The following is a 26,243-nucleotide window of genomic DNA, read 5'->3' as shown; positions in this document are numbered from 1 at the left end:
TGTTTCCATTCAAGGTGCCATGAAACGTATTACCTAAATGATATTAGATATCAAATTATTGCTGCCTTTACATCCAAAAATAAACCTGCAGCAACACAAAAATTGGACACCATCACAACGACAAGAACACCATCCACACCATCATAAGGACACCTTTTGAACCATCACCCATAGTTACCTTTGTACATCAACTACACATGCCAATATAGTTTCACAAAAAATGTTTCAGATTGTCTTATATCGAATTGATCAGGAATGGTCAGTGGAGTGTGGGAATGAACTTAAAAATATTTAAGATTGATGCTCGAAGCCTGGAGTTGGCATGAACTAAAAATTTTCGACTTCATCATGTGTGTGACTTAAACAGGCTCCATTTCCACGGTCTGGAATCAATTTTCCCTATTCGCAAACATTAATTTCATGTTAGTAAAAAACTTATAATTTCAATATGTTACACACATGCACCAAGAATAATATAAGTACTAGCATGTCTCCTAACGTCCTCTGTCACGTGCCTTCCAGTTTCAATTGGCTCCAATGCTCCTTCATATCAGTCCTGTAACTAGAAAAATTAGTTAGTTCGATTTTATTCTATTTGAAATAATCAAGTATATAGCAGATAAAGTACTTACAAAATCCGGTGCATTAGACTTGGAGTGATATATTTTGTTGTGTCCTTTTAGTCCACATAGTGAGCATGTTTTCGATACCATTCCCTTTCTTCTAACATGCGATCCCCCTCTTAGAGTGTGCAATAATATTTTCATCTGTCTATCTTCTCCTTTTCTTTTGCTTTCTCCCTTTTTGCGAAGTAGTCCATGAAGGTGGATTGATGGGTATAGTGTCCAATTGGGGCCACAATCGTATTCCATTAATAGGATTCAAGATGTTATTGTAGCATCTCAAGTACGTTTCAATGGTGTAACAATTATCCACATAATCCTTGAGATCATCTCTACACTCCCTTATCACGGCCACGGGCATGACTATATGGTATTCTCGACAAGTCCCACCACCTACATGCACAACTTCGTTCTTCCAAGTCAACGACATAGGTCCCTGACATGCAGTCCACCTACCATCTAGGTCCTCTTAAAAAATGTAACGTACATTCATTGGACATCTCAACAATCTTAGCAAGCTTTTTCTTAATCCTCGGGCACAATCGCCCTTTGCACCTGATCATCTTACTTCGACCTTCTCAATCCTAGTCATAAACCCCAATTGCATATCTGTCAACATCGTTACAATGTACTTTTTCGTATCCTCTATCAGCATTTTATTGAAAACTTCACACAAATTGTTCAATAAAATGTTACTCTTTGAATGTGTCCTAAAATGAGATTTACTCCACTCGCTCGGATGCCTCTCGTTTAGCCATGCATATGCTTCTTTACTAACTTGATGAATTTGTTGCATCCACAGTCTGAAGTCAGCTAAGGTAGTAGACTTAACAGCCCGCCAAAGCAAGTCCTTCAAAGTCATCTATACGTTCATTCACTAACTTGACAAATTTGTTGCATCCACAATCTGAAGTCTGCTAAGGTAGTAGACTTAGCAGCCTTCCAAAGCAAGTCCTTCAAAGTCTTCCCCTTTTATCCCGTATTGAAAAAGTTTGTGTACATATGTCTGACGCAAAACCTATGCTCCGCCTCTGGAAATAACTCATCAACGACATTACTTAATCCCTTCTGCCTATCTGTTATCACAGTCCACTTAGCCCCATTTCCCATCTGAATATCCTCAGCTCAATATTCTAGGAATCATCTCCAAGCAATCTTGTTCTCCTTTTGAACAACAACATATGCAATAGGATAGATACAGTCATTTGCATCTAGGCCGACTGCAGTGAGCAGTATACTAGCCCAAACACCCCAAAGATGGCACCCGTCCACTCCAATGATTTTTCTACACCCATGTTGAAACCCTAATTTACAAGCACTAAAACAGATGTATATACCTTGAAACACCTGTCCACTAAGTCCTATCATCACTGTGGATCCTGGATTAGTCCTCAATACCTTAGTCGCGTACGACCTTAGCGACACAAATTGTTCTTCGATAGTCCTGTTTATCAGTTGTTTCGCATATGTTCTCGCCTTCCAAGCGACATTTCTAGTAATGTTTACTTTTAAATCCTCCTTTATGGTTGCTTGCATACTTTTCGTTTTCCACTCTGGATCTACCTTGAACTGCTGATTCTATCGATTGACTATGAAAATGTAGTTACAATGACGATTGTAACGATCCCCACTGCATATGTGTTGAGACATATCTGACTTCACCTGAACAGTTTCAGAATTATTCATCTTAGAAGCCCATATTCTCCATTTGCATTCTGATTTACGGATGCCTTGAACTCTTCTTTCGTCATTCGCCTTACACTTAATATTATAGCCGTTCACTGCACCATAAGCCCAAATTGCCTTCCTAAATTCTTGAATAGAATTGAACAATTGACCTACCTCAAACTTCGGATCACGCATATCCATTTCAGCCCTAAACTCTGAAAATCGATACCCTACCTCATCGTCAGATGATACACCGGACAATAGTTCTTCAATCGATGGATATTCCATATCATCGATGTCCGGCTGTTCATCATGCACCAGTACCACTTAATCCCCTTTTTCCTGTCTAATGGTTTCCCTCCCATCACAATTTAACTTAATTCCCTCTGTAACATTTCTTTCGAATAGCACATCGTCTGCATCGGACGATATATCATTGTCAGAGTCATTGAAGTTAGAGTTATCCTCTTCCGTTTCTATCACATAAAAAGAGATAGAAAATCATCAGAATTAGTTTCGTTCTCTACATATCAAAGAGGCAGAATTGCATAATCCAAACATTCTGATTGCAAAATTCTTAGTTAACTAGTGAATAACCATTTAATAGCATATGATATTTAACTTCATAACTAGAGATAGTGATTAAAATTATAAGTACAGATGTCCAAAAAAATTTTAATACATAACAAAAAATCATTTTCTTTATCCCAAGTTCATTTACATGTATAGCAGAGCACACAAAAAATCATAAAATAAAGAATAGACATAAAGATTTCGAACAATCCAAAAATTTCATTTCTCTTATTTCTAACTAAATTTAAAGGGAATTTTGTGATTTAAGGGAAAAAAAGGAAAAATCACGAAATAAAGATGGACGGCCCAAATTTCAAGAACCACCTCAAGATTGCATGCTCTAGCACTTAATTTTAAAACCTTAATATAGATAATACATGGCAAAGGGAGAAAGAAAAAACCAAAAAATATTGTTGGATATACCTAGAAGTGGTCCCTCCATGTGCTCTTCTTAAATTCCTCCAAAAGTAGTGATTGGTTTGTGGGCTTCAACTGTGAAATATTTGGCTCAGTTTTTTGATGGCTATGGTTCATTCGTGCACCATGTGGTTGAGATTGGGAGATATTATATATTCACTTGCAATAATGGTTCAAAAGGGTGAAGCGTGTTTGGGCTCAATTATGTGGGTGAGGCATGTTTGGGCTCATTTATGTGCCTGGCATTTTTTTTTGTTCCAGTTTTTAACAGCCATGTGTGAAACCGTCTACCACGTAGGCGCTTGAAAGGGATGGAAGTTAGCCGGTGAGCAATGAAGTGCAACTTAACAAAGTTCAGTGAGTAATCGGGTGCAAAATAAAGTACGATAAGTGAAACGTGACACTTTACAAAGTACAGTGTGTATTCAAACATTTAACTCTTAATTATTAGGTTGATCATTTTTTAATATTTATTTTACCTTTATTTGTCCACTCATGAAATTGAATTATTTGCCTTTTGGAGTATGATTTTTCACTTTCCACCTATTGCTAGCAGCTAGATGGTTTGTTCAAGTACATAAATAGTATTAGAGATTATTAGAGTGGACCATGTTTTTAAAATATTTTATTTAAAAATTTTAAATTATCATATCTTTCTTAAACTAATCGATAACATAATACATAGTGGGATGTGGACTTAGGTCGAATAAGAAAGATCGTGGAAATTAGCATTTTCTTAATTAGAAACTTAGAAATACTATCAACTTTAATCTACAATAATATTATCTACCTAGTACTATCTCATCTAATTTTACACTCAATTTCTTATATAGCCTATATTTGGTCTCTCTTTTTGAAACTTATTTTTCTTTGAACTCATTTGCAACTATATTTTCCATGAGATCTATCACTTTTCTCGATTTTTCAATAAAAAATCAATTTTATTAAAATCTATTGAAAAAAACTAATTTTTAACTAAATAAAATAGAGGACGATTTAATTCGATGTGTCAAAATAAAAGTAATTTTGGAATTAAAGAACTAGGGCAGCTATTCTAATTTCCACATCTTCTTTTTAATCATTAAATATTATCCTCTTCAATAAGGAAAAATAATGCATAATTAAAAAGTTAAGTATTACTCATTTCAAAACTAAGAACAAAAGTTTCGAATTTCAAAAATCAGATATTTATAAACAATATTTATGATTTAATTAATTAGTTATATATTTTATTAATGAAATATATTAAGGTCATAGATCTTACAATTTGGTCACAAATTTACAATTTAATTAGTCACATATTATTTTTCGGTCACAAGCCAGAATTTTTATATGTCACAAATTATTTTACGGTCATGTATCGAAAATTTTATAGAACACAATCAAAAGATTTATAAGTTACAGTTTATTTATAGGTCACAAATAACAAATTTTACAAGCCACGATTCAAATTTTCAGGTCACGTATTATTTATCAGGCACAAATTATCGATTACATGGTATTTGTTGGTTGCAATTCCAAATAATTGGCCACATGCTATTTATTAGTTATGAATTAACCAATTTATTGGTCACAATTCACAAAAAAATTGTCACAAACTAACCACACCCTACCCCTACGCCATCCTACCCACAACTATTGCATCGCCATTGCCATCACCACCACCACTCAAGCACCACCAAAAATCAAATCCGAAATTATCAATTACGACCACAACCCTCGCCATTGCCACCTCCACTAATTACTTCCAAAAAATCATGCACCTAAAAACTCTAGATTTTTCCGGATTACACAACGGTCTTTGTAGTGATGGCGCTCATGCTGCAGGTAGTGCCGCCCCAAAGTCGACACTACAATCACCACCACAACCTTACCACCACTACCAATAAAAACATACCCCATTATCACTCTACAATCACCAAAAAATCAGATCCAAAATTGTACAACTATCGCAAAATCAGATCGAAAATCACTGTATAATCATTGGTCACAAACCCAAATCCGGTTGACGAGGTTGCAGTAGCGGCGCTGGTTGCTTCAAATGCTTACCACTGTGAATTAAACGGAGTGTTAAAATCCATTGAACATCGTGCCAAACCTTTTAGAATTATCTCCTACCCACGACCCTCAATAAAGAATCTGAACATTATCACAAAGTCAAAGACAAAATTGCACGTTGTAGCTAACAAAAAAAAAGCTAGATAAATAATTAAAAAAGAAGACAATGAGACATTAGACGAGCAAACGATTAACCAATTTTATTTTCATTACACCGACAAGTGGTTCACTTGTCCACTAGTCATGTACAGTTGGATGGTTGAAAAATACAAACTAATTGACTTCTTTGGTCCACATTCAAACAAATTGCATTCAACTTATAATAGCACGAGTTTCTAATGCCACAATATTGCACCAAATTCCAGTAAACAAAGTTACAGTTCCTACCTAACACAAAACTAAAACAAGACCTAAACATTCCCACTTGATTGACTTTCAAATTGTAAAAGAAAATTTAAGATTACTTGCATGTAAAGTAATCTCGTTTACCATTGAATATTATGCATTGTAAGCTTTAAATTGAAAGACGGAATCGAATACACATTTAATGCATGAATTATAGTAATCTTGTTTTTCGTTCAATGCTTATACGGTGAGATAAATCTACATTTTTGTCTAATAAATTTCACGGCAATGGAAAGAGCAGGGCCGGTCGTCTCACTGTCTCCACTCCTATGTCGGAGATTTTCTAGAAATAATTGGACAGTGCAAAGATTAAAATATCTTCATTTATCATCTTATCTTTAAATTTACAATAAAAAGGTCAAGCTAGATTCAGTGCAAGATTAAAAACGTACTTCTCGTTCTCACCCCAATTCTTGTCGAGACACGACGAAATGGGAGTCAGATTTTTGCCATCTCGACTAACTTCTAACCTAACAAAAAATACTTAAAAATAGAAAATGGGAAATAAATATTTCTTCGTGGGTTGGGGTGGAGTGGGGTTGGGTTGGGATGCTTTAGAGTTTAAAGTTTGCACAATGTTGCAGACTTTTAAAAGAGTTCACGCGGAAGAAGGCGTGGTTGTTGGTCAGCCACCCCTACCTTTGCCAGCTGGTTATTCGAGATCTCGCAACCACGTGACTCACCCCTATTTAGTGACCATCGGTGGAATTAAATTGGTATTGTACGCAATCCATAATATATTGTACCTTTTGCGAATTTGAGTCCAACAAAACATCTTCAAACGTTGTACTTTGTGCAAGAATAGATTGTACATCGAGTCAAAAATATTGTTCAACAAACCAAATCAATAGCATATTTTTTAATTTACAAAACCCCGAAAATATTAATTGCAGTCAAATAAAACCCCGCCTCTTATATAAGCGTGTATATGTATAATCACTTTATTTTGTTTGTTTGCATCTACGAACTCTCGCTCTCTCCCTTACTCGAATAATATCTTTTTTGATTTCAAATCTTCGATTTAGACGGGCGAAATTTGGTAGCGGAAACTCCGAGGATTCAAATGTGACTTGTGTTTCTCTTTGCTACGATCTGTTGCTGGTGAGCTCGTCGATCACGCTTAATCTGTTTGTAATTTATTGATTATATATATATATATATTTTTTTTTCTTTTTTTGAATGCTTTGGTTTTTATTTTTGATTATTTAAATTTAACTTTTGGATTTTAGATTATTCATATTGATAGGAGCTTGCATGTGGGGAAACGAATGAAGGAGAAGTGATTAGATTCTTGATTTTTGAGCATGTAGCTGTAACTGAATGTCTGGAAAATAGAGTCGAGAAATTTCGTGTTGAGTTTCTGATTTTAGGTGGTGCATGACCTGGACAGTGGACATTGAATTGTAGTTGTAGGTTTTTTAGCGAGTGATCCTGCATTTGTTTAATGTGATGTTTGCCAGTGGAAATTGATATCTAGTGATAGAATTTTGTTTCTGAAAATGTTTGTGAATATTTAAATAAAACAATTTTAGCTGAGTTTGTGTTTAGGAGATTCGTTGCCACTAATGAGATTGTCCTCTGTGGTGAACTGAGTTTTTTGAGAGGCTAAGAGTAAGAATTTTGCCCCTGGAAATTCAGCATTGCTGTTTGGATTGATCATTCTAGTATTAATTATACCTCATGACCGTGAGTATGTGCATCATTTATGTGCCAGAGTTTTCGAGGACTTACTGCTGAGTAATTATGGCTTTGATAAACTGAAATTCAAAGAAGTTACTGTTAGATTGATGTAGTGAAATGGCTAGCTTGAAATCCGAATATGATATTTATAGTGGCGTGTACCATCAAATTGTTAGCTGTAAGGGCACGCCGAAGCTGCACATTGTTGGTTCTGGTGATAGAGTAAGTATATGGTTAGTGGTGAGTCTTAGGGGGTCATCTATATCCTACGGATCTTCTTTCGTGGATAATGTTGGTCACTGAAGAGAAAATTCTAATCCCAGTACAAGTAACACAAGAAAGATGACAATATATGGCTTTATTGGGCACGAACAGAGTTTTGTTGTACTGTTGTTTAATGATTTCCTTTTCTAGGGAATTTACTTGCCATGCCAACAACCACAACTAGAATTTTAGGTTGTTGGATGTCTAGGGATCGAAGATCCACAGACCACAGAGCTTTGAGCGTACTATTTGAAACATGAACTGAAATAAGGGGATTAAATTATACATCATTTGAGGGTTGTGCAATCTTCTGGGGATTATTGGACGCTTGATTTTGTATATTGTAGAGTTATAGAGTTATAGAGTTATGAAGTGTACTTTTCTTCCATTCCTCTTAAGAATCAGGAATGACAATGCTTTTGGTCTCTCTAAATAGTTTCTTCCATTCTGTTGAATGAATACACTGGGAATGGACTTTCTCTTTTTCCAGAAAAAATCGAGAATAAAAATCTAGAAGTCCAGAAGAAATTTATGTGTTGATTGTACATTTCATGCCAAGCTCAAATTCTCCCTCCACTCTCCCTTCTTCCAATACTTCAGTTAAAGTTTAGAGGAGGAAGCTCGTTATGGGACTTAATGAAAACTACTTCATCTTTAGAATCACAATAAAGAGGGGAATTGTCTGTTTACTACTTTTGTTCTCTGTTTTTGGCCTTTTATGTATCTTGTGGTTCTACATTCGTGCTCACTTCGTATTCTCGAGTTTATATTATTCCTTGTAATGCTTGAAAAGCTTAAAAAATATTTTTTTTCCAAGGTTTTTAACAATTTTAGAATTGAACGGCTTGCCTTTTCCTTTCTTGATATGCTTCATCAGCAAGTTAAATGTTTTATAAACGAGTGAATTTACTTATAAATTGAGATAGTTCTCCTTTTTTTATTTTATGTTATTATTATTATTTTTTTGGGCTATAACTCAAGATCTGTGTAATCTGGTAAGTGTTCATGGAGGCAAACAAAAATCTAAGCTTTTAAGGTGGGAGAGCTTTTAATATAAGTTCTTTTTGTTAGTACTTAATTTGCTTTTGGATACTAAAGGTTTACAAAGGTTCGTGAGCTGTAAAATATCTTCAAAGAATCCTGCATTGTTAGAAATTTCTTCTTTTGATCTTGCTTAGAGCTTTTTATTGTCCGCATCACAAGTGGCCCATGCTGACTGATCAGAATCATAAGAGGAAGTACAGAGTTTCAATTTATCTGGTAGATCACATAGCTAGTGTTTTTTATGGACTACTTATCAACTCTGCATCGTTTATGTACGAAGTCCTTTACACTGTATGGAGTTTGTGGGTTTCTATTTGTCTCATTTCTAATGAAAATTTTGTTTCTTCTTTTTGACGTTTAGTTGCAATTCCCTGTTTATCTTTCACCTTTTCAAGGTTTTTTATTCTTCCAACTTTTTTTCTTTCTTTACTTTCATTTTTGTTTTGTTATTTTATGTTTCCTTCTATCTTTTTCAGTTCAATGTTCGTGGGGCTTGTTTGTTGCTACATCTCTTTTCTTTTTATCATATACTGCATAGTTTTAATGTGGTTCTGTCAGCTATGTGGACCTTTATTGTTGTACTTATCATTTTCCTGTCATTCTGCTTTTGAGCATGCCTCTTAAAAGTATTTAATCATCTTGAATTAAGGATATACTTATTGACTGTGAGTTTTAACACTTTTTCGACTTTTCAGGTACACCTCCAGCTTATGGAAGTGGGAGGGAAAGAAGTTTATATATCGAAGAGTTCGTGTCTTTAAGAATACCTGTAGCTTGTAAATGCTTTTATGGGGTAAGAAGTTTTAGCGAGATGGTATTGCATCTCAAGATTTATGGACATGAAGGACACACGAGATGATGCTCCATCAGAGCATAGGTACTGCGTTGCTAAGTGGAGGTCTTTAGATTTCCTTGAAAAATTTGGATCTGTCTCTTTGGATTCTAAAGAAGAAATTCTGAGAAATAAAGAACCTACCTACAATGTAGAAGATGGTCTGTTGTCGTGTAAGATGGCATCACAGATACTTTGGAGCACCGGAATACTTTCTGAACCAATTCCAAATGGTTTCTACTATGTTGTTCCTGTGAGCACCTAAACTAATATCTCTAGGTTTAGCATATTATATCTAATACATTTGCTTTTGTAATTTACTTCTTCTGATTTTCTTGAGAATCTGAACTAGTTATTTCCCCATTAGCCAGAGTTAGTTTAGTTTGCTCCGGCATCTTTAAATACTACTTCTTGCAACAAAAGAAAGTGGAGAATAATATGCAGATGATGCTTCTTAAATGTGTCACTATTTTTTGACTGTTGAAGATGGTTGTTGACTAAATAACGTTTGCTAAAGACACTCCATGGTGCTAAAATCTGTTTCCTATGCTGGTTAAAGTGTCAGTAATTCACTCAAACCTGTTGAAGATTTGAAAATGGTCTTCCAGTTCGGATAGGATTTGCAAAATTCATTTGAAGTAACAACTGAATGGAAATATCCCTTACCTTGAACATAGAATTGGATTTCCATTTTAGATGTATTTATTTGAAGAAAATAGTTCTGAAGCATTATGAGAGGTGGACTTTTTCAAGTTGCTAGATAGGACAACAATGCTAATTCATTGTCTGGTACCGATATCTCATGCACTGCATTGCACAAATACATAACAGAATGAAGAGCGGTTGTGCTATATGCACATTTTACCTAATGTTATACACATACATGATGTGATAATATATGATTGGGTCAGAATTTATTAAACCAAATAAAAAAAAAAAAATCTTCAACCAATTAAAAAAAAAACTTCCCCACTCTCTTTTTGACACTTCATTTGTATGTAAACCATTATGTACAAGTAACATTATTTGCATGAAGAGTTATTGGATCAATGGAACGTGATAGAAATATGGATAGTGGAGTGGCTCTTTAAGGTCAATTTGACCTTTTCAAATTTTCCACATATTCCTATTGTGATTTAACATTGACCAATAGTTTGAACTACTGCTGAAAGAGTTTAGTCTTTCAACTTGTACAGGGATCATTATTTGTGTAAATTATGTCTGGCATCATGAAAACCTTATTCCTGTCATATTAAGTGCTGTGCAGTTGCATAGACCTGGTCTTCTGTGACTGATTAACTGACCACTGTTTTCCTTGGCTAATTAAAAGGATTTGCTAGCAACTTATTTCCTTTCTCACTGTTGTGTTCCCCATTAGAGGAATGAGAAAAATAGGCTTTTTTCACTAATTCTCACAAAATGGAAATTAGACGTGAAAAATTAGCAACCTACCACAATATGTTGCTTTGGTTAAATGTTGGGAACCTCAAGTTATATTGATGGCCTGTTTCTTCACTTCCTTGTCCGCTTTTTGTCATTTTATTATTGGGCGAATAAGATTGTACTCGAACATAAGCTTGCTAGTTTGGGAAAGACAGAGATCTTAGTTCTTGAGTAGATATCTCCATTCATTTCCTACTCACAATTGAACACCCTTCCCATCCTGCTAAAAATAAGAATAAACAAATGGATGTGTCATGAATAAAATATGCAAAATTAACAGGTTCACTTCAGCCCTATTGAAGTCGAGATTTAATCAATGTTTCAGCCCAAGATGAAAACATAAGAACCTTATTCTTTTTAAAAGAAAAATCAGTGGTGGAAATGGGTGGGACATTGACGAGGATCAGCCATCAGGTCCATGAAAGGACGAGAGAATGTTGATCTGTTTCCTTTGCAATTATTTTTTTTGTGCTACTCTTCTAAGGGTAAATTGGAACTATTTCCTCTTGTAGAAAGATGCCATTTAATGTTGAACATCCCAAATCCAAAAGTAGGGGACAGCGCACAGATCTTAAAGAGGAATGCTGAATTTAGTTTCTATGATAAATGGATGACCTTTTTTTATGATTGCACGACATTTTAAATTTTTGCACAGTTCCCAATATTTTACATAGCTGTACTGTAGAAAGAACATATAATTTCTATTATAGATTGGGTTGCTTCAGCAATAAATTCTGGTCTATATTTTTTGCTGATGATTTGTCAGATTCTGTATTGCTAGCTTTATTCTTTTTCCATTCAAGAGGCACTTTCCTAATAATGTCATCATTGACAGGATAAAAAGCTCAAGGAACTGTATGAAGATATACCTACTCTGGAGGAGCTTCATGCTTTGGAGCTTGAGGGTTTCAGATCTGAGGTCATTCTTGTGGATGCAGTGAAAGATAAGAAGCTTTCCATGCTAAAGCAGCTAATTGTCACTCTGGTCAAGGGCTTGAATGCGAATCCTGCAGCTATGATTAAAAAGATTGCTGGATTGGTGAGCATTCATTTGATCTTCTTAATCTGATTATATGTCTCATTTGCAGTTGCATTATAAATTTTTTATTTTTTTGATTTCGTCTTTATTACAAGGCTAAGTTCAAGTTCTTTATGCAAAATTTGAGTCATTTTTCAAGGGTTACCTCTGAACAAATTTAATTGGAAACTAGGTTTTCTTATCGAGAGAGTTCTCTGCAATACTGAATGCATTACTGTAACTGTATTTTTGCTGCCTACAAGCAAACACACACTCGAGAATGGAGAGAGTGATACACTGTAAAATGCTAGGGACTCCAATTAACTTCAGTAATAATAGAATTAACAAAAGTAATTTAAACTTGAGGACCTAACAGGGTGGGGAAACCTCTTGATATGCTCTTTTATGGACTCTCAATTCATCTTTTATCTGGAGGAAAAGAAAAATAGGAGACAAACACACAGTGAGAAGAGTGATGCCATTCTATAATTTATGCTTTCTTGTCATGAAACCCATTTTTTCCACTTGCCTTCTTTATTTGGAGGTTGGATCTTTATTGAACTGCCTTGATGTGGTAGTTTGGGTATCCCTTAATTGATTTAAGGAAACTGGATCAATAAATATTGTAAATATGAATGTGATAGAAAATTCTGCAATTCACGAAGAAGCCATACACATCAACTTGAGAAAAAAGAATGTTAATTTGTCTTTCTCATGCATGTAATAGGGAGTCCATTATTTGGTGGCATAACTACCCATTGACATTATAGACTTTTTTTTGTCATAATAGAATAGTTATTTTTTCCCATTCTATAAGAGTTTAGAACAAGAACTATTGTCTTTTGTTAGCCTGCATATCTTTACTTGTAATGTGTGCTTGCTCTTGTGATCCACGCTAGAGGACGGGCAAAAGTTTTGTGGATTGTTCTTAGTATTTAGTGGACTGCTTTTTACTTGCATTAACAGTTAATTAATTTGTTACTTCTCCATACTGTGTTGACTGTCATTTGGTTATTAGTATTGCTCATGGGAGTCTCTTATATTTCTGATTTATTTAATAGGTGTCTGATGTTTATGGCCGGTCAAATTCGGAGCTAAGTCCAAAGAAAGCTGTTCTTGAGGACGCCTCTCATATATCTGAAAATCAAGGGATGCAGATGCTGGGTCAAATAAAGCATGGTTCATGTAGACCTCGAGCAATATTGTTTAAAGTACTTGCAGATACTGTAGGACTTGAAAATACGCTGGTGGTGGTAAGCTTTACTTCTTCTGGGATATTATACCCCCTGTTATTATCACGTTTCTACCATTGGGGATTCTTGTAGTGAATTTTCGAGGCCTTCCTTCTCATGTCCTTTTCAGTTTTGTTCTATCTCATTGGATGTCCATATGGGTTTTCCTTATCAGGGTTTGCCTACTGAAGGAGATTCCGAGTGTGTCGACTCATGCAAACATATGTCTGTCTTAGTTGTGCTGAATTCTGTCGAACTACTAGTTGATCTCATTCGGTTTCCTGGCCAGCTGATCCCGCGATCAACCAAGGCTGTCTTTATGACTCACATGTCTGCTGCTGGGGAGAGTGATTCTGCAGAAAATGAGTCGTGTGATTCTCCAGTGGGACCAAACAGTCCTCTATATGGGGTATCAGAGACAGTTGATCCTGAGAGGTTAGCATAATATCTTTTTTCATTCTTTTTTCATTCAAACATAATGTAACCATTAGGACTCCCTTTTGAAATTGTAACTTAATAATTTTAGAAATAATGATTTCTTTTTTTGGGAGGAGTGATCTTTGTAGATGAGAAAAACATCAGCTCAATTGATGTCTTTCTGTAATATTTGGTATTTATTGTAACTTTTTGAGTGTACAGTGCTGAGAAAGAAGATGGCCTTCTGTATCAGCGTAGACTTGAGGCATCTTCAAATGCAGCTGGGTCTTCACTAAGGAATATGATGCTGCGATCAAACTCCGTTGATAGAAAACTGAAGTACTAATAATGCTATTCATTAAATTTTGCTGTATTTCTTGGAATATGCTTGCTTTTCACTTGCAATTCTCCTTCAAGAATCTATCTTACTGATTTAAATTGTTGTTTCAGCTTACCACACAGCGAACCTAATATTGCTGCTACATTTTGGCGAAGGGGCCGCAGGCAGATCATTCCTGAACAAAGGACTGCCAGCTCAAGGTTTTTCTTGATAACCTGAACTTTGTTTGTATGGTGCAGCCTAAATTGAGAACATGGTTATTCTGTTCTAGAACTTTTGTATCTTAATCTCTGATGTTTTATAATTTGAAAAATGAAACCTTGCATGATTAGTACAAATATATTTCCTTATTTCCATTTGAGCTATGATCAATACTTTCCAAATCAAGGATGAGAATCACTGTTCACTGCATCCACAAGTTCTAGTTTCCTCAATGCATATTCTTTGAGCATCATTGCATTTCCTAGGAGTCATCAAGTTGTACCATTAATATTAGACAAGCCATGGGTACCATTTTACAAGAATTTTTAATTCTTGGCCAAACATTGTGCAAAAAATTACTTATACTTTATGTTAATCCTTGTACCAATGAATGGTGCACCTCTGCGTAAGATGATGTCCAAGTAATAATTGAGACTGGATGCTTGTGAATAAGAATTCTCTGTAGATGTAAGAGGCGTCAAACATTTTTATATAACATGACCATAAGTTCGTTTATGAGAGGATTGTTGGCGCATTTCTGGCAAATAACTTTGTTTGCCCAGCCTGCTATAATTTATTTGAACTGTGAAAGGAAAGATAGACGACGACAACGACAACAAAGTAAGCCCTATTCCAAACAAATTGGAAATCAGTTATTTGAATCCTTTGTCATCACTCCCTTTTGTTTCTTGCTGGTTTACTGAAGATCTAAAGCAGCTTAAGCAACCACAAAAAGCCATTAACAGAAATTTTTTGAAGTGTTTAGATTTGAACCATTGAACAAATAAATAAGAATTGCTTTGGTAGATAGGAAAAGAAACTAGAAAATACTAATAGTTTCTGGATATATATCTCACTAATATAATAATGGTGATTTTTTGTTGATATTTAGTTTGAAAATCCTTTTCTCTGATCAGACTCACTGGATTGCCTTCTTATATCCTCTTTAAAAGGGATTAACAATACCAACTTAGATCAGATGAACTTCTTGAGGAAATGGCATGTTAGCTAATGATTCCTTTACTGACACGTGGCGTGATGGTATATAGATAAACCAAAAAGTAATTTATTTATTTATTTTATTTTATTATATATATATATATATATTTGGAGAACACCTATAATTAAGTAAAATAACTTCAGTATATTTCCGCCACACATTTTGCAGTTGAGTGGATACTTTCCCATTTTATTTTTCTGGTTTTATGCTCAGATATTGTAACTTATTTCTAGTAAATTCTTCTTTTATAATATAGAGTAATGAACGCTATTATGAGTTGTTTGGACCTTCCTTAAATAGCTCTTACTTCTGTATAGTAACTATGGTCTTCAATGCCTGAAACTTTCATTTGAGAAGTTACAGAGGAAGGATTTTAGGTTGAAATCCCTATTAAACTTCTAAGCTTTGCGGAATTTTCAGTCCGGAACATCCTTCATTTCACGCACGTGGTCGATCCATGCTTAGTGGAGATAACAAATCTTTCAGAGATTATTCTAATGACATAGCTACATCAAGGTGCATACTTCTGTTATTATCTTGATATTTATTTCCACGGATTTGAAATTTTTTCTTGGCTAGTGTATCTGATTTAGAATCTTAAAATTGATTTCTCCTATATACTTTTTATTTTAACATTCATCGCAATTCAATTTGATAAGTGGTGGATCATCAACGTCACTCTTTAGCTATTATATCAATTAAATCATAGTGCATGGCAAGTTTATATCAAATAGTTCTTCTTGTGCACATGAAGCTCTTTGCCAAAGTTCAACGAAGATGTCATCATATTTTGCTGGTCAGTTGTATTTAAAGGTTGATTCGAGACCAAGAAAAATGTCTCCTTATTTTGCCGGTTGTCTGTTATGAGAGGTTGGCTTAAGACCTTTTATATGATGTGGGAAATCAAAGTGAATACTTGTTATTTTTTATTTTTTGTTCTCTTATTTTATTTCAGAAGAGGGACAATCAGTAGGTAATGATTAGGGAACGTGAGGAAAGTTGGCCTTTTGAGTCCATTGTTGTGTTAATAATGCAGTAACAAATGCTGGAGATGTTAATGTTTTACAACTTGATTTATTTGACCTGTAATCGTTTAAAATCCTCTTCCTTGAGTGTAAGTGACCGTAGTTTATAGGTGATAAAGTTTGTCTAACGACGACTATCGTCGTAATTCTATGTTTGGGGTTACATTCCTAGATATCTGGGTGACTCTTTTGGTGGAACTATGTGTAGGCTCCCTTGAGGGGCACACTGATGCGGGACAAAAATGAGGTAGTGATATTATGCATAAAATGTATAATGATTCTCTTATAAAATTATACTTTGTATTTTCTTGAATTTGTTGTGACGTTTTTAACATTGCATGCTACCCAGATTTTCATTGAATCGCTGGAAAGATTATAATGATTACTATCAAATATTACCAATCCAAGGAATTAAGAATTTTTTTCTCATGTAAAACAAAGAAACGTCTTGGATTTATGCCAGAGGTTCCATTTGAGTACCTTGGTTCTTAATTTTCTATGCAAAATTCCTATTTGCTTTTTCGCAAGGAATGGTGTCGCTGGAAAGTTATTACTTACTGTCCATAAGTTAACTGTGTTCCTTTTGGCTCTTCTTCAACAAATTCATTTTAAGCAAATTTCCCTTGTTGGATAAGCAACTTTATATGAAAAAGGTTATTTGTTGAATAAGGAAACTTGTCACATGATTGCTGCTCCATAAATTTCATGTTAAGTTTTTGTTTTATTCCCCCTGCTTTCAAAATTATCATAATTGATCAAGAGCTTTATAGGGGTTATTAAGGGTAATTATGTGACATCTAATAATGGTGATAAATTGCAGATAAATTGGAAAAAAGAGGAGATAATAAGTTTCAAAAGGAAAGAGGAGAGACCAGAAAAAGGGTGCTAGACTATTAACAAAGTTCTTTTTGCTTTACAGTGAGGTGAAAAGGAAAAGGGACAACGTAGTGCTGCAGTATTTCATGATGTCCCTAAAACATGTCTCATTGAGTTTTTAATCACATATTAGGCTGTAATGGACTGTTGGCCTCTTACCAGCATCAATATTTGACATAAGAAACTATGAAGCATAAAATCTGACTACCTGAAACTATTTTAGGCTGATAAGGATCACTTATACAAGCAATATGATGTTATTTAACAAAGTCATGTGTTCTGTGCCCATAATAAAATCTTTAGCCATCCAATGTTATTAAGCCTCAGTTTGGCCCCCATTTTTATCAAACAAATTTTTTCCCAAACTCATTTTAATTCACATATAACTTTATCAATTTTTCAACCACACATTTCATTAATTTTTATTAAAATTTACAAAAAATCTGATTTTTATCAAAACCAAATGGGCACTAAGATTTAATTATCATTGACTCCACCAACGAGACAGATGAGGTGCTTTTGATGTACTCTTTACTTGAACCAAATGAGAAAAATGTGCAAACTATACTCTTGTATTGAGTATGCACATTCTAGACAATGCCCATGTGCTAGTCCAGAATTTTCTTGTTCTTGTTATTGGAGCTTCTTGTTTTATAAAGAGAATGCCTAATAAACAGCTTAGTTTATTTAATCATTGATCCTTTTGAACTCCTTGGGTTTTACTGATTTATAAGTTGAAATTTGCCCCAGGTCAGAAGGTGCATCAATGCCAGATACACGGAGAACAAGGAGAAGAAGTATAAGCATGACTCCAGAAATCGGTGATGACATTGTCAGGTTATTTTTTTTTCCTTACAAACATGCTCTCTTATTATCACATTGGAATTGTTTCGTTTCCTTTTAATGAAGTCCTTTAAAAAGGATAGTACTCTTTGTTGAAAAAATAATAGGTGGGAGAAAGGGAAAAACTTCTTGAGGGGCTATAACGGCTTTCTCCAAATTGCACATAAGTTTCATTTGCAGCTATTTTGCATCAATTTTGCCGAACAGTGGATTTTCCATGCTGAAACAGTAGATTATACAATCCATTGGCTTGTTATATTATAGATAATTTATCAACATCTCTTAAATTTTGATTAAATGGTAGCTTGTAGAGATAATTTTATTGAATCTTAAATGTTCCCATGGTTATGGCCTAATTCTTCTTCTGATGATCGATTTAACCTTTGATAAAAAAGATATACCTTGGTTATATTTCATCTCTTCAACAAGTTTAGTAATGAGCATAACGACCCTATTGTTCCGATGGAGAGAAGAACCTGTGGTTAGCTCCTTGATGCTATCTTTATCATTTTACTTTATGACAGTAGATTAGGGAAATTAATTGGCATGTTACTTTACGTGTGAGTTGATGAATGCACAATTATTATTTTGCGAGCTCTGTTTCTTTGTCTAATAGATATGTAACGTCCATGTTCTTTTATGTCGGGATGTTGCTTTGACTCTTTTTTCCCTCCCTTGTCTTGTGTGAAGCTTGTGACCTAAAATTAGTCAAGCTGAGCACACTTCTATGCTCATAAAAAGCATGAAACTGAATCAGGTTTAGTTGATAAATTAATAAGCTCCAAATATTTTTGTAACAATCAAATTATTTCAGAAGCTCAGCTCAGTACATTTCGTCCAGAACCATGCTTGTTTTTGTATTTATTGTTCATGATCCAGCTACTCTCCATGTAACTTCCTGCAGATTACAGTGTTCGTCTCTCACTTGTTAAAATTACTGTGAATCAATTTAGGGCTGTACGAGCAATGAATGAATCATTAAAGCAGAATCGTGTCTTAAGAGAACAACAGGATACCAGCTCGTATTCCTTTGGTTCAGCTGACCAACATGGCACAGATCAGCTGAAAGATGTATGTTTTCTTTGACATTGTGTTCTCTATTACTTTCACTTTTGTACTGATTTTTGTGATGATATTTCTATTTCAACTGAGCCTACTTGATTTTTTTTTTTTTTTTTTTTGGTATCCTATGTTCTTGTATCTGTAACTGATTGCATGCAGTTATAAAATCAAGTTTAATTTTCTACTGTCTAACAGTCAAATTGTATCTGACATTCCAACATTTATAGGTTATAATGTTTTTCCTCACATTTGATCAGTATGAGTATATTTTTGGATTCATTGGCTTCTTCAAATTCTATATCGTTTAGTTATTATAAGACTGAAGTTCAGCACTGGTACTCCAAATTCCTTTCTGATGAATTCTATATATATATAACCTAACATCGTCCTAACATTTCTCCTCTATTTATGCCCCCCAATGTTTCTCCTATAATAATGCTAATGAGGTTAACCATACAATAGAGGAATAAGACTAATTACAGCTATTTGCTTGTGAATTTTTAAAAGCATTCTTTTACATTTATCCACGTCTTTCAAAAACACAAAAACCAAAAAGTTGAAGAATGGGTTTGTCAGCAATGGGGTCCACACCTTTTTTAGCTTTTATCTTTGTCATCGTGTTTCTTAAGATAACTGAAGTTCAACTGAGCATTCAATTTCAATCCATTCGTAGAACGGTAAAGATGCATAGTCGTTTCTCCTATAATAATGCTAATGAGGTTAACCATACAATAGAGGAATAAGACTAATTACAGCTATTTGCTTGTGAATTTTTAAAAGCATTCTTTTACATTTATCCACGTCTTTCAAAAACACAAAAACCAAAAAGTTGAAGAATGGGTTTGTCAGCAATGGGGTCCACACCTTTTTTAGCTTTTATCTTTGTCATCGTGTTTCTTAAGATAACTGAAGTTCAACTGAGCATTCAATTTCAATCCATTCGTAGAACGGTAAAGATGCATAGTCTCATGAGCCCCTTGTTTTCTATTTTAGCAAGGGATTGTCAGCTCTCGGATCAACACCTTTTTCGCTGTTTGCTATATTACTTTGTTTCTTAAATTATTAGAAGTTCAACTGAAAATTCATTTTCAATCCATTCGTGGAATTGTATGAAGGCAGTTAGTCCCATAAGCCTCTTGCTTTCTATATTATGGTTTGTTAAATTAAGTCACTAAAAGAAAATGGGTTTCTAAACGAGGTAATCATTTTAAACAGAGAATTGTACACAAGTGCATTGAGTGTAAGATCTAATATATTGTGTATTCTGGACCATCTTCGTAAGCACCTGGTCAGTTGCTTGATTCACTAAACAAGTTTTAGAACACCAATACATAATTCAAAAAATTTAAATTTCTCATTGTATGCGAATGTCTTTATATTGCACACATGTTCACTGCACCTGTAATTCAATAGTTCAAAGCCTTGGATTCATATATAATTGTGAAGAACTATGTTCTTGCTCATGTGCCATTATCCACCTTCCTGATCAGGATAACATGTCTGGTGGAAGGTCATCCTTGTATCCTCCTCGAGGGCAAACCAACTCTCAGAAGGCAATGTCGTTACCTTCATCTCCTCATGAACTTAGCAGTCCAACTCCAGATAGAATAGGAACTCATAAGGTAAAGGAAGAAATGGTTTCAGCATGGAACAGAGTACTGGGACTACCTATGTTCCAGAACAAGCCTTTGCTGCCATTTGAAGAGTGGAATATTGATTTTTCGGAGTTAACTGTTGGCACTCGCGTTGGGATTGGTAAGCATTGCTAATAATATTACTGTTGTTGACTTCTTGTATTACTTTTATTAGAGAGGAAAGGAGAGAGAATTGCAGCACGACCAGGTGTTTAATTGTTGAAAAGATAAAAAGTCGCAGAAATAATTATGTCTATCATTCTCTGAAAGTTTATTGCCAGATTCCCTTTTTACTTGACCAAATGCTTTGAGATTGAGGTAGAACATAAAAGGAGTTCCGGTTTACAATTTTTCATATAATTACTGCAGTGATGCTGTTCTTCGCATAAATTATACAATTGAAGAAAATTTGTTGGACAAGTTGAATTACTTTCGACACAAAAGGTGAAATCAAAAGAGGAAACAGAAGTAGTAACAATACTACACTTCTGTATCTGTCTTACAATTCGTAGTCTATCTCAATGAATAATGGGCATGAAGAGATATGGGGTGTTGAGTTGGCCCTAAATTCGTATGACATCAATAGTTTTTGGAAGGTTTAATCAGGTACTAAGGGTCTACCTCTGTGAGGCTAGGCGTAAGCCTCAAATAGTTTTTTTTGAACAATGAAAATCAATCCAATTTTTATTTTTTTATTTACGAGTACATTACTGTTGAGTCATTTGTTACTTGTCGATTTTCAATGTTGGCGATTAATGTTCGATTTACGGGATTACGTATCCAGGGTTTTTTGGCGAAGTTTTTCGTGGTGTTTGGAATGGAACTGAGGTTGCTATTAAAGTCTTTTTGGAGCAAGATCTCACTGCTGAAAACATGGAGGATTTTTGCAATGAAATATCCATTCTCAGGTATTATCCTGTTTGATGCATCATTTTTTGTTTTTCTTTATCCTCTTCTGGTATATCATTCTAACACTGCAGTTTTATCTGGTTCCATTTATTTTTCTGCAGTCGCCTTCGGCACCCAAATGGTACTTCTCTTTCCTATTTTTCTTGAATTCCAAGCCTTTTTTTGCTAGCTTAATTTAATATACTTACATTGCAAGTCATGGTCCAGAAAAACCAAAAACTATTGGTTTGAAAAACTCGCATTCATATTAGCATTATAATCTTGACATCATTATATATTAGTTATCCAATAAAAAAAAAAAAAAAATTATTAAGATGCATGTTAAGTTATTCCAAAAGATCATTTTGGGTAATATTTTTGACCAATAAATCAATCTACCTTTATTGTCGATCATATTTGTGTGAAAAGGTTAAGATGGATCATCACTTAAAATTGACAAATATATTATATTTCTAATTGGTGACTGTAATTCTAAATGCACATTATGTTTTTCTCATTCTTTTGAGTGAATGGTGATGTTTATTCCATATTTTTGTATCAATTACGAATAATAAAAGCATAATCCCTAACTAGAGTGGTTACCAAAAAAAAATTGGATCTCCAAGTCAACCGTAAGGAACTTCCAATAGTTGGATTTCCATTTTGATGCAGAACAGGTCCCAGAAATCAACAAAGATCAACCAAATCTGACAGCAGAGAGCCGAAGATTAGAAATTTCAGTAGCTTGGGGTCTTGTTTATTGGCCATAAAGGAGAGAAAACATATGTAATGTATAGGTTCAGGATAGATAATTGATTGGCAAGGATTAAGGCTTGAAATTAGAGCATGAAAGGAAGTTCTGGTGGGTGAACAGGATGTGATAAACAGTCCCATTGCCGTAACTTCAGAGTATTTGCTATTGATTGGTTTAAGATGTTATGGAAGGGGTGATGATTATAATTATTATTAAATAAAAAGGGCTTACTGGTGCTTTGATAAGGTTAGGGGGCTGAGAAGCTGTTGCTTGCTGTCTACTTGGTGAGTCTTCACTGCCTCGTTCTGCAGGTACTTCTTTTCTTCAGTTGGTATGCTCTACTAATGAAGGGAGAAGGTAGAAAAGTCTGAATATAGCTGTGGTGAATTCAGAACTGTAGAAGCATAGAGTAAGAAGAAAGAAAGAGGAAAACAAATCGAACAAGTAGAAGAGTAGTCAGTAGGGATCTTTACCCTTACAAGGGCCTGCAACATCTCCTTAATTATCCACTCTATTGAAGACAATGAGATTACATGAGTAATTATGGTCTTTGAAGCTCTCCAATGGGAAGGAATGGGATTTTAAAGTTGCAACTGGCTAACAGTTTTATGCTAAGCTGGACCTAGATACTGAGGGTTCCACGTGAAACTTGCACAAGTCAATGCTCATCCAGAATCACGACAAATCTGGAAAACCATAAAAATACCCTTGGCATATGAACTTTAAGAAAAGCCAGAAAATTATTGACTATAATCCCGGGCACTCTTTCCTTTGACCAAAAATCTTCTTGATTGTTTAGTACCTACGAACTTTTCATGTTTTACATGAACCTGGACTTTGTAGTTGCAGGGCCTTAAGGCTTACCACTTGAGCTAAGCCTCATTGGCAAATGAAAATGTTTTAATGAATATCTGACTCTATCATTAAACTATCATTAAAACAAATGAAATTCAAAAAAGATCTCAAATAATGCAACTCCACGGGAAAAAATTAAAAAATTAATTAAGTTACCTGTATTTATAACATCACAAATACTAACACGTTCAACCATGTTTACTTGAAAGTTGGAACAAACTTATTTTTGTTTATGTTATTTGTACCTCTTGAAAAATATTTGTATATAATTCATAGTTTTTGCTATATTTCTACATGGAGAGGGGCGCTTAGTGTTTACATGTTTTGAAGTTAGCTTGTTGGTGAATCAGTCGGTTTGTATTCAAACCTAAATGTTCACAATCCAACTTTTGCTTTTCTTGCAGTCATATTATTTCTTGGTGCCTGCACAAGGCCTCCACAATTGTCAATGGTCACTGAATACATGGAAATGGGATCATTGTATTATTTGATTCATCTGAGTGGTCAGAAGAATAAGCTGAGCTGGCGGAGGAGAATTAAAATGCTGCGCGACATATGCAGGTTAGTTAAAACTTTTTGATACATCAAAAACTATATTCCAGTGATGATTTCTTGGATTATTGAATAAATGTTAAATATGTCAAAATTATATGCCACCAAGACCTAAATGATACTCTCTTCATCTTGTTTTCACACAACCTCTTGGCAGAAAAATAGAGGACAGTGCTAAAATTTGGCACGAGTGTGTAGAGAGTTCAATTAAGGACTTTCCAGTCCACTTTCTGTCATGTTCTTTTTGAATGACTTTGGACATATGGACACCCCTTTCTCCAAAATATTAAGTTACTATCATATGGTGGACAATTCTTGCATCATCTAGATGGGTTTGTGTTCAATATTGGGAGATCACTTAACTCATGAGACCGAAAACATGAGTTTGGGTGAGTATAGTAAATATGGCCTTTGTTTGAGTCCCATTTTGGGGGGAAAAAAGCATTTTTGAGTAGTGTATTGATGGGGAATGTGTGGTTAAAAAGTAAGGAAAAATTTTGAATTTGCGTGTAATATTATTTTATTAAAGAATGTGTAGTGGAAATAATATCAAAACACTGTTTAAAAATGTATTTTTTTCCTAAGAATGGGGCTTAGACAAGGGCTTAATGTGTAGAATAAGGTAAGACTCTTGACTCTCAAGTTGGAGTTGTATTAACGATGGTAATGATTTAAGATAATGAAGTTTTGTTTCTAATAAGTTTTGGATCAGATACATGAATTCTTTTTCTTCGGTTGTTGATTTCACTTCAATTCCTACCAGAAGATCTGGAGCAACTACATCAAGTCATGTATTTGAGTGGAGGCCACAACCGTCAGCAGATGGAATTATGATCAATAATACTTTACATCACATAGTTAGGAGATAAATATATCAAACCACCTCAAACATTGAAAAACTGATGAACATAAGCTAAAAGTATATAGCCTTATGTATCCATTGGAAAATTTGTTTTCTTAAATCTTTTTGGTGAATGGATATTAAGCCTGTCTGATTTAAGATAAAAATCAAAATTTTAGTAGATTTTGATAAAAGTAGATGAAATGTGTGATTTAAGAGTTAATAAAAGTTGTGGATTCTATGAAATATGTGGTTAGAAATGAATTTTAGAAAATGGGGGCCAAATAGGGGTTATATTTGAGGATAGGCGCTAGTCAAAACATCAACACATGAAAATGACAGTGCTTGGAAATTTGGAAGATTTATGGTTCACAGTTGTTTCGAGATATGACAGTTATAGTGCTGTTGCTCTTGATTATTCTTGTGTACTATGTGTCACCTACTCTGGGTTGATCCTGGGATTCCACTCTTTTAATTATAATTCCTGGATTATGACTCCAATATTTGATTTCTGAATTTACCTCAATCTTTAGGTAAAATTTTACCTGGAACCTTGCATTTGTAAGGCTTCATTAAAGCCCAAAATCCGTAGTTCAGTACACTGCCAAAATGACGTGTCCTAAAAAACTACCAGGATAATTTTCAATTTAATGTATTGACATAAACACTGTACTGTATTCTTGGAAAGTTCAAATATCTACTGATTTGTTCCTGCTAATCGTATTGATTATTTACGAGTCTAATTTGATTATCTACTGATTTGTTCCTGCAAATCGTATTGATTATTTACGAGTCTAATTTGAAAGCTGTTCTTGAATAGTGAGAATGTGTTTTGCATCAAAGAAAACCATGGTATATGGATAACTATAAACTCGATGTTTGTTTTCTGTTTGCAACTAGAGGGCTGATGTGTTTACATCGCATGAAGATTGTCCACCGCGATCTAAAAAGTGCAAATTGCCTAGTCAACAAGCACTCGACAGTTAAAATCTGTGACTTTGGGCTGTCAAGGATAATGACAGACACAACTATGCGGGACTCCTCATCAGCAGGGACACCAGAATGGATGGCTCCAGAACTCATACGCAATGAACCCTTCACCGTAAAATGTGACATTTTCAGCCTCGGAGTAATAATGTGGGAACTATGCACCCTAAATAAACCATGGGATGGGACACCACCAGAGCGGGTACATATGACTTTCTGTAATGCATTTTATATAATGGTTCTTTAATAGAGTGCTTAATATTCCAAAATTCCGTCGTCTATTTAGGTTGTTTATGCCGTAGCAAATGAAGGGTCTCGGTTGGAAATACCTGAAGGACCCTTGGGTAGGCTAATTGCAGGTACGTGTTTTAGAATCTTGTACTTATGTGAGGGCTACCGAAATTTCATATTTGCTCGAGGTCATGACAGTATAATATCGCGGTTGCAGATTGTTGGGCTGAACCAGATGAACGACCAAGTTGTGAGGAAATTCTTCCCCGGTTACTTGACTGCGAGTTATCACTTTCCTAATGCAGCTTTGTTCATTTGTATAGAAAAATAACATAGTTGAGGCTTACAAACAACTTATTTCCGGCTCAAATTGTACTCCGTGTGATTTTCCTGTTCCCCCTTCAGTATAAATGGGGGAAAACGATCATCCATTTTGTGAAATCAAAGAAAAAATGGACTTCTTGCTGCCATGTATTGGAA

The 26,243-nt window shown here is 34.7% G+C and overlaps 2 protein-coding genes across 3 annotated transcripts; one reads left to right on the top strand and one right to left on the bottom strand.

Annotated features, from left to right (window-relative positions):
• Nucleotides 1–1,763: 1,763 nt before the first annotated feature.
• LOC111391518 lies at nt 1,764–5,007 on the bottom strand. Its single transcript, XM_023016749.1, has 4 exons — nt 4,911–5,007; nt 2,703–2,767; nt 2,286–2,594; nt 1,764–2,201 (listed from the first exon to the last, which is right to left on the bottom strand). Exons 1-4 carry the CDS (start codon nt 5,005–5,007, stop codon nt 1,764–1,766), a joined length of 909 nt encoding a protein of 302 aa, XP_022872517.1.
• A 1,667-nt stretch (nt 5,008–6,674) lies between these two features.
• Nucleotides 6,675–26,233, top strand: LOC111391509 (serine/threonine-protein kinase EDR1-like). Of its 2 annotated transcripts, XM_023016741.1 has the most exons (17): nt 6,675–6,845; nt 9,428–9,817; nt 11,843–12,046; nt 13,087–13,278; nt 13,433–13,692; nt 13,897–14,013; nt 14,125–14,214; nt 15,636–15,731; nt 17,867–17,953; nt 18,913–19,030; nt 20,512–20,776; nt 21,440–21,563; nt 21,666–21,685; nt 23,557–23,713; nt 25,446–25,734; nt 25,819–25,891; nt 25,981–26,233. In XM_023016741.1, the coding sequence occupies exons 2-17, from the start codon at nt 9,566–9,568 to the stop codon at nt 26,061–26,063; spliced, it is 2,427 nt and encodes an 808-aa protein (XP_022872509.1). In that variant the 5' UTR covers nt 6,675–6,845; nt 9,428–9,565; the 3' UTR covers nt 26,064–26,233. The 2 variants fall into 2 exon arrangements, with proteins under 2 accessions (XP_022872509.1, XP_022872510.1); XM_023016742.1 differs by lacking the exon at nt 15,636–15,731.
• Nucleotides 26,234–26,243: the final 10 nt, after the last annotated feature.

The sequence above is a fragment of the Olea europaea genome, unplaced genomic scaffold (genome assembly GCF_002742605.1).
Source record: "Olea europaea var. sylvestris unplaced genomic scaffold, O_europaea_v1 scaffold798, whole genome shotgun sequence".
Lineage (NCBI taxonomy): Eukaryota > Viridiplantae > Streptophyta > Magnoliopsida > Lamiales > Oleaceae > Olea > Olea europaea.
Note: the sequence above shows the minus strand (reverse complement) of the source record. Positions and strands in the feature narration are given on the sequence as shown.

What these genes read in the sequence shown, in the direction of transcription:
- LOC111391518 (XM_023016749.1), bottom strand. Translation starts at nt 5,007, where the DNA reads ATGGCGAGGGTTGTGGTCGTAATTGATAATTTCGGATTTGATTTTTGG. An exon ending in TGGCGATGCAATAGTTGTGG is followed by an intron (nt 2,768 to 4,910) that starts GTAGGATGGCGT and finishes TTTATGTGATAG; the next exon opens with AAACGGAAGAGGATAACTCT. An exon ending in TATCGTCCGATGCAGACGAT is followed by an intron (nt 2,595 to 2,702) that starts GTGCTATTCGAA and finishes CATGATGAACAG; the next exon opens with CCGGACATCGATGATATGGA.
- LOC111391509 (XM_023016741.1), top strand. Translation starts at nt 9,566, where the DNA reads ATGGACATGAAGGACACACGAGATGATGCTCCATCAGAGCATAGGTAC. An exon ending in AATGAAATATCCATTCTCAG is followed by an intron (nt 21,564 to 21,665) that starts GTATTATCCTGT and finishes ATTTTTCTGCAG; the next exon opens with TCGCCTTCGGCACCCAAATG. An exon ending in CTTGGGTAGGCTAATTGCAG is followed by an intron (nt 25,892 to 25,980) that starts GTACGTGTTTTA and finishes TCGCGGTTGCAG; the next exon opens with ATTGTTGGGCTGAACCAGAT.